Consider the following 8,785-nt stretch of genomic DNA (forward strand, 5'->3'; position numbering starts at 1 on the left):
ATTCAAAGAAAAGACTTAATTTGCTTGTTAGCTTTGAATATTTTCACTGAGAAAATATACGCATTTTTATGGTTCTGGCTCATCATACTATTTTTGTTATCTCTACTTGCAGTAATCTACAGAATAATACTTTTCTGTTTTCGACCTATACGTGGCTGGTCGTTAAGCGTAGGGGCAAGACTTAGAGATAATCTACATATTAATACAGTGAATAAAAAATGCAGCGTTGGTGATTGGTTTTTGCTAAGGCTGTTAGAAAAGAATATGGACCCCGTAGTCTTTGGGGAATTTATCAAGAGATTGGAATTTATACTCCATCCTTAAGATTCAGTATTCGCTGTCGCAGTCGCAATGCAAGCAATCGCGGTTGCAAGCACTCACAGTCGTAAATAGTCGCAGTAGCAGTAGAATATGTATTAGAGTTGTAGTTGCACTGAAAGGTTCGATTTAATGTTCTCAATCGTTTGTGAGATATTATTGATACGTCCCTTTGACAATCCTGGATTTTGTTTAGATTTGGTTACCATACACCCCAACATCTTCTAACTTCCCCTCAATACTTTTAGCCATTCTATATATGTGCAAACACACCCTTTTAACATCTATATTTAAATAAATATGCCCTGAAAGCTTCAACATAATACCAATATCGGACCCCTTAATGTTTTCCTAAGATATTGCTCATACGCCCTTATTAGAAACGTTGATGAACATATTGTCTTTTAAATTAGTTCATCATCGCTAATTACATCTCTGAAAGTTGCGACGTAAAATCCCTAGCTATTCCTTGGATATTGCAAATATGCCCTTTAATCTGGATAGTATCTTTTGATTCAGTATTGATTCACAGTTTATAGTGAAACCAACTCTTAATTGGATTAAATAAAAAACAATTTTTTTTTTAACGGAAACCAAGGAACAACACGAAAACCCAAAACGAACAGAAATTAATATGTATATGAAGGAGTTGCCCCCTCCTCAAGACCTCGCTCTTAACGCTAAAGTTTCTTATAGAGTTTCAAAAAAAATTGTTATTCTAATTAGACGGCCTTTGTCTTTCAGGAGTCGTTCTTTGAGAATTGGACAAAAGTCAAACTTTAGCGTAAAGAGTGAGGCCTTGAGGAGGGGGAAGTCCCTCTCATACACGTAATAATTTGTGTTCCTTTTAGGTTTTGATGTTGCTCCTTGCTTTCAGTTGAATAAACTTGCTTTCATTTAATTTCAGATCTTTTTCAAATAATGCCGAGAATCCCGGCCACCCTCCATGGAATATTTTTTCCAGCATAAAATTCCTCCATGAAAAATTCATTCCTTGTCTAATACAACCCCCCCCCCCACCAGCGAAAGTTCCCCCAGACAATTGGATTCTAACTGAAAGTTCCACCCTGAAAATTTCTTCTGGACGATTCCAGGTGAAAATTTAACAATAGAAAAAAAAATGTAAAAAAAAAACAATAGAAAACGTAATAGAGGCCACAATCTTGACAGGGCCTTTTGAGGGTGAGGCTGTTCTTATTCCTCGCACTCCCATGATTCCAACAAATTTGCCTTTTAAATTTAAAAGATTGCAATTCCCAATTTGATTAGCATTTGCAATCACCATCAACAAAGCTCAAGGTCAATCATTAGAAAAATGTGGTATAGATCTTAATACTGATTGTTTTCCCATGGACAATTGTACGTTGCATGTTCGAGGGTCGGTAAACCTGACAATCTATTTATATGCAGCGACAATTGGACAGCGAAGAATGTTGTATATTCGCAAGTTTTACGCAGTTAATTTGTATTGTATCTATCTATCTATATAAAAACGAGTTGTGTGTATGCATGTTTGTAAAAAGAGCGTTTGCATATGACGTCATTATAAGTACATAAGGCTTTGTATATGCACAGACAATGGGAAAGCCAAGAATGTTGTATACACAGGGACACAACTACAATGGCGTGTAACTAATATGGCGCGTAACGACTTACGCTTGCGGGGAGGGGGGGCGAAGCACCCCCACCAACTAGGTGTTGGGGTGCTAGCCCAACAGCTAGTCTATATATAGATTTGCATTAAAAAGTTAAAACTAGTCAATTAACACAGCCCTAGCATTCTTACTTCAGCGAAGTTCAACAAGGAATGATAAATAAAATGATCTTCGTCGCTATTTAGCTATCTCAAAATTTTGAATAATCGGTCAACTTTGAGAAAAAAGACGGTGTCCCCCCCCCCCAATGTGGTCACTTAAAAAGGGAACTAAAACTTTAATTTCCATCCGAATAGGTCCTTTCCCGATATTCTAGGACTATTGGTTTAATAAAATCACCCCAGGGATAAAAAAAAGAAACAAATAAATACGCATCCGAGATCTTTCTTCTGATAAAAAAAAGCACAAAATTCCACATTTTTACAGATAGAAGCTTCTTCATTAAGGTTATCAGATATACTAAATTTTGCCTATTATTGTAGCTACCTGTTCATTGAAGTTTTCATAATTTTGTTGATGATATTTTCCATATTTTCAGCATATTTCGTTTTATTTCACAAACATTAGCCAAACTTCCCTCCTCGACAGAACTGAGTGTGGTGGGTATAAGACACTAGTACCAATTATTGTACTTCACTACACAAGATCGAAAAAAATGTCAGAGAGCTATTACTATTCCCCAAGGGAATTAGTACTCAAATAGACAGCAAATGATCCGACTATGAATAAAATTTCAAAAGATGTACATGGGGAAATAATACAAGTTGGAACTTAAAGAATTACATTAAACAATTCGTGGCAACGAACTGCAAGCAAGGAGCGACTCGGCTCAATAATAAAAGCTACGATCCTGAGAAAATTTGCCTGATTTTGAAAAAAGAAAAACACCCCTTAAAAGCCAAGGAGTCTTATGGAAAATCACATCATCAAATTCAGCGTATCTGAGAATCGCATAGTTAAACTAATGTCCTTTAAAAATGAGCCTCTAAAGAGGTCTCTATAATGTTCCAATGCACTGCTACCACTGAAGAGCGAGAAAAAAGACTACTCATGCAAAAAGTGATTTTCTGTATTGTTTAAACAAGCAGGCTATAAGTTTTGTGTTTATGGTTTTAGGTGATGGGAATTCCAATTGTGTATTTTTTTTTTGATCCAACGCCATTCTGAGGGGTTCCATTCCATTTTTCTAAATTCCCATAGATAGGTTTTTAAAGGAAGATATAGTTAAACATTCCTAAATCAGCTGCAAATGATTTTTTTTCACTAGCAAGGTTTATTATATTTCTGGTTACTATGTACCGTCCATCGTTCTTATATAGGTCACAGCTATCATTGTAGATATATAATGACATTAATTGCTGAAAGCTCATCAGTTCAAGATTTTATTTCATTGTAATTTTTATTTACAGCTTCATAATTAGTAAAAAGTACAGACAAAAATTATGTAATATAATTCATCTTCAGTAAAGCGCCAGTAACGCATTAGGCTTTAGATGTTTACTCTCACGGAAGGGGACAGTAGTAGAACTCTTGTCTGTAATGATTTTTGTTCGTTTTTAGCTTGACTTGCATGTCCAATTCAAGTGTTACTCCTTATAAGATATATTTATTCATTATAATAGTAGCTGTTTAAGTTTGTTTTCCATGATTGTTCATGTAATTTATGGTCATATTGGATTTCATTTATTCTTTAATAATTTCTGGTCGTTTAGAGTTTGAATTACCATAGGAATTTATTCCCGCTGATGTTAAGTTCAATATGGCCTTTACTTTTCTTTGCAAAATATCTTTTTCCGAAAGTTTTCAAGTCAAACTCAAAACGAACAGGATCTAAGAAGGGTGGGGGTGACAGCCCCCATGACTTCTGAAAACCAGAAACTAATTTGCACTTTAGTTAAAATTATCTTTATTTCCTGCTGAATGTTCAAATTTCTCATTAAACTGAATCTTAAATGAAAGTCCCACGTTTCCCACTTACTTAAATCTGGTAGTTTTCTCCTAAAATTGTTCTCCCTTCTCAAATGGTTCTCCACATCAATGCAGAACCTTAAAATAACTTATTGTTCTTACATAAGATCCTGTCTTGAATATCCTTGCCCTGTCTGGCACCCTGGGTCGACCAAAGACCAATATTCTAAAATTGAAAGTATTCAAAAAAGAGCAATAAAAATCATAATGGGAACGTCGTATGCTACATACGATGAAGTTTGGCTAGACTTGAACTTATTACATTGGAATGACGACGTAACATTCTTACCACGAACTTTGGTCACAAGTACCTTAGTTCTGACTATCATCGACGTTTTCTTCCCCCCTTCAAAGAAAATCCCCCAATCCTTCCTAATACAAGACTTATTGCTCGTAGAGCTCCAAATACCCAACTTGACTTGTTCCCCCAAATGTTGACCATGAGGTGCAAAACTCTTTTGTAAACTATTTTAATAATTGATTTAATTTTTTGTTTTATGTTTATCCTCTAACATCTGTTTTATCATTGTAACTGTTCTGACGTGCTTATGCTAGCTTTCCTTCTATTTTAGCCAATAAATCATGTTCTATTCTATTTTATCGAAAAAACTAAACATCATAGCCAAGATAATTGAACGAAACAACAAATGAATGTGAACTGACAGTTTAATATAAATATACTGAGTGTACTCTTTAAGTTTTAATATTTTTGGATTTATTAAAGTTAAAAAGTGAGAATTTTAAAAATGCATTTTGTAAAGTAAATTACAGATCATGTTTTAGGCTTCACAAGGCATGGGGGACGTCAGCCCCACTCATCTTAGTTTCGGCTCGTTTTGAGTTTGATTCGGTTATTCATTGTAATTTCTCAGGCTTTAAGTTCTGTTTATTAATTGATGGTTGTTTGAGCTTATTATTTGATGGTTACAGCGTTGCTTATGAAACCAACAGAAAATAACTTATTCAGTCAGCAGTACGCGCCTCTGATTGGCCAGCAATGTCAATATAGTACTTTACAATGGCCTTAATGACAAAGTTCATTCTGCCAAGCTATGTTTCCTGGGTTAAGGTTCTCTCATTCCAGAGCCCGATCCAAAAAGTCTTTAGTCGTCAAAATCGTACCCGGGGACTCAAAGTGTTCGTTATCGTTAGGTACTTTTAACAGGGTGGGGGTCTTTTTGCAGGGGTAGTATGGGGTTAGGCCACTAGTAAGAAGTATCTCACAGTTGTCTCTGAACACTCTTACTTTGAACACTAAAATTAAAACAAAGCTAGGTAGGTTCTATCAATTATGTTTATAAGTTTGCGATTCATTCACCTCCTACTCATCTGATAGGGTGGCTCTTTAGTCTATTTTTTAAGCAGTTTGATTTTATTTTGAGTGCATCAAAACTTTGAAAGTGTTCTTTTATATTTCTCTGAGCAATGGCGACGGCTTGGCGGAGTTCCAAAATATCTGGGTTTTTTCGTCTTCTCTATCACAGGCTAAAAACCATCCTAGTTTTGTTTTGTCTTCGGTTATCATATGAATAACCAGGCGCATCCAGTTGCTACCTTAAATGACACGTGATTTGAGAATATCGCAAGCTTCTTTCGAGATTCAGGGAAGGGATTTGGGGTTTGATCAGAGAAAGATAATATTTGAGGCTCCTATTCATTTATTTTAAATCTTTTGATACCTAAAAACTAACTAAGTTATTGAGCTTTGGGACGAAGATTATTTGTCCATAAGTAGAACCATTTTGAACTTCATCCACATTATATAATAATCTGTGCTTACGATTCTAAACGGCATTTTCAAATAATGAGATATGAAATATTTGACTCAGTGACATAATAAGAAAGATCATACAAAAAATCCACTTTAAATATTATAGTAAACGTAAACACAAATGCACATTACTTATTATACGATACCTTATTATACGTTTAAGAGACCTGCAGAAAATGATGCATTAAAAATTTGCATGGAACGGACAAGCAAAAACTTCAGCATATCGAGTAACAACCCTCTCTACTTATATAGAGATTCAAGATTTTTATTTAAACTTCTATACAACACACACAATTTAAAAAAAAAAAAAAAAAAAAAAGTTATGTGGTAGCGCAGTGGATCTGACCTTAGCTTGGTAATACGGGACCCAGAGATCGAATCACGCTGCAGGGCCGACGTAGGGACCTTAGTAGTCAAGAAGCGTCGTTAATTCTTAAATAAAAAAAAAAAAAAAAAGGTCAAGCCGGAGACACAAGGTCGATTGACAAAGACCCGGTATAACAATATAGCACACCTATTTGATAAAAAAATTTATAAAAACAAATGCATAAAATAAATATAAATAAATCCACGACTCACCACTAGACGGGAACCCACCCACAAAAAACTGACAGTCGGCAAATATCAATCCGAAAAACAAAACAAAAACAGCGTACAAGCGAGGGTAACCGATGACCGGCAACTTATTTGAAAAAAAAAGAAAAATGAGCCCACCTTATCAACATCAAACAAACAACTATTTACTTTAAGATTTTTATCACTGATTCTTGAATTTATTTATAAGGGTAGAATGAAGTTGCTTTTTTATATTTGGGAGAGATTTACTGTAGTCAATATATGGTAGATAAAGATGCCATGAACCCATGATCGAGAAATATGGCGAGAACCGTGATCTCTCAGTGGTTAATTTCAGGTGCTGCATTCTCCATTTATTACGGGTTTCATAAACATGGTCAGGTTGCTCAGGGAAAAAATTTCTCGCACGAAAGTACGAAGGCAGTTCTGAGCGGTCATATTTTACCTTGAATAAAAAAGAATGAAGAGTGAATAATGAAACAGGCAAAATATTAGTTAATAAATATATAGATTCAGTTTTAGATTTATTTGGATAGGAAGAAGGCGACGGTAAATATTTTTGCAAAATTCGAAGAGCCCGGTTTTGAAGAGTCTGTATCGGTTTTATATGATATTTGAATGTTGCCAAATAAATGAGGGGAAAATACGTAAGATGGGAATGCACCAAGGCAAAATAAATGAGTCGTAGAACAGCATAGGGGAAAAAAAATGCTGAAGCCTCCTCATTACACCAACTCCTTGGGCAATTTTAACGCGTGATCTATTACAATGTTCTTTATAAGATAGATTTTCATCAATAGTTATACCAAGATACCGGAGTGCCTGACCCGGTATCTACCGGGTCAGTAGGTACTACAGGGTATAATACCGGAATTGAACCCTGAGGAACACCAATATTGGGCAATAAGCATGGATCCGAAACTGTTTTATTGATAGTTGTTACTTGGGATCGACCTGTTAGGTAAGATGCGATAAAATTATGCGCTGGTCCTCGTATCCCACCATGGCTTAACTTAAACAACAATATTTCGTGACAAATCGTGTCAAATGCCTTCTCAAGATCCAAAAAAATACTTGCCGGAACCATTTTTTAATCAAGACATTCGTGAGTAAATTGGACCATTGTCAGGATAGCGTCCTGCGTACTTTGTCCCTTTCTAAACCCATACTGATTTTTTGAAAAATAATCATTCGAAATAAGGAAATTATACACTCAATTATAAAAACATCGCTCCATTGATTTAGAAAAACCTGAAAGAATAGATATTGGTCTGTAATTCATGCAATTACTCCGGTCAGAGCTTCTATAGAGTGGTATCACCTTTGCTTTCTTAAATGAATCCGGAAAAGTTTCCGATCTAAATGACAGATTTATTAAATGACACATTACTTTATTAATACTCGGTAAAATAGCTTTCACAATGTTCGTAGACGATTCATCAATCCCCGGGGAATTCCCATTCTTTAAAAGCTTACCAATATTGGCAAGCTCTTCCTCTGTTACCGGTGTTAAAAACATAGATTTTACAGAAGGCTTTACGAGGTATGTACGATAATCACATTGACCATGGAGCAGGTTAAGTTGGAGCTTGTTGGCTACCGCTTGTCCAATTGACACAAAATGCAAATTCATGTAATTAGCTATTTCTAGCTCCCTTTCAATTATATGACCATGAGCGTCCTTTATTTGTGATGGTATAGTTCTTTGTGATCGATTTAAGCATGAATTGATTAGCTCCCAAGTTTTCTTTGGTGACTTACTTACTTCTCTAAAAGAATCAAAATAAAATTTTGTTTTAGCATTACGTATTATTTTTGAAAGTAGATTTTTGTATTTTTTGAAAGTTGTTTTATTTTGTTCACTTGGGAATGATAACAATTTTTTATATAGACAGTTTTTTTGTTTTATTGAGGTCAAAAGGGAGGGCGATATCCACGGTTGAATGGGTTGATTATATTTTCCTTTTCGTGTTTTTACTCTGGGGCATGACTCATCAAAAGCAGCGTAAAATTTTTCGAAGAAATGAGCCATTGCAGAGTTTACTTCTTCAGCATCAAATACACGAGACCAATCGATAATATTCAATTTATCCTTTAAACAGTCCAGATTTTTTTTATAGAGACCCATTATAGACACCCAAAATGTCTTCAGTGAGCCTACATAAATCTTTAGAATTAAAATAAGTCAGGTATAAATAGAATGCCGTTTATTAAAGAATCAATCCGGCACTGTACACCACAGCCGACCCGTACAAAATTTTATCAAAGTTAACAAATTTTCAATAAACAAAATACAACCCCTTCTCTAGAGCCAGTTGTTTTTTTTTCTTTCTTCCAACATAAAAAAATGAAGTGTACAAAAAGAGAAAATGTTACAGAAATTTAGAAAATGAACGAGTGGGTTGAGGGATTGTAATTACTTAAGTAACTGGCTTACAGTTCGTCTTTGGCATGAACTTCTTCTTCTTCTTCCTCCTAGAAAAGACATAATTCA

The 8,785-nt window shown here is 35.0% G+C and overlaps 2 protein-coding genes across 3 annotated transcripts in view; both read right to left on the reverse strand.

Annotated features, from left to right (window-relative positions):
- LOC136039317 (actin-related protein 2/3 complex subunit 4) overlaps positions 1-8,785 on the reverse strand; it is a 291,440-nt gene that overhangs the window by 83,651 nt on the left and 199,004 nt on the right. The gene's annotated exons all lie outside the window — the stretch shown is intronic.
- The window catches only part of LOC136039310 (protein disulfide-isomerase-like), a 51,754-nt gene continuing 51,452 nt past the window's right edge, over positions 8,484-8,785 (reverse strand). For both annotated transcript variants that reach the window (XM_065722920.1, XM_065722919.1), the window contains exon 10: positions 8,484-8,766. In XM_065722920.1, coding sequence (XP_065578992.1) covers positions 8,725-8,766 — 42 coding nt within the window. In that variant the 3' untranslated portion in view covers positions 8,484-8,724. The remainder of the gene's footprint in view (positions 8,767-8,785) is intronic.

This window comes from Artemia franciscana, chromosome 19 (genome assembly GCF_032884065.1).
Source record: "Artemia franciscana chromosome 19, ASM3288406v1, whole genome shotgun sequence".
In the NCBI taxonomy this organism is placed as follows: domain Eukaryota; kingdom Metazoa; phylum Arthropoda; class Branchiopoda; order Anostraca; family Artemiidae; genus Artemia; species Artemia franciscana.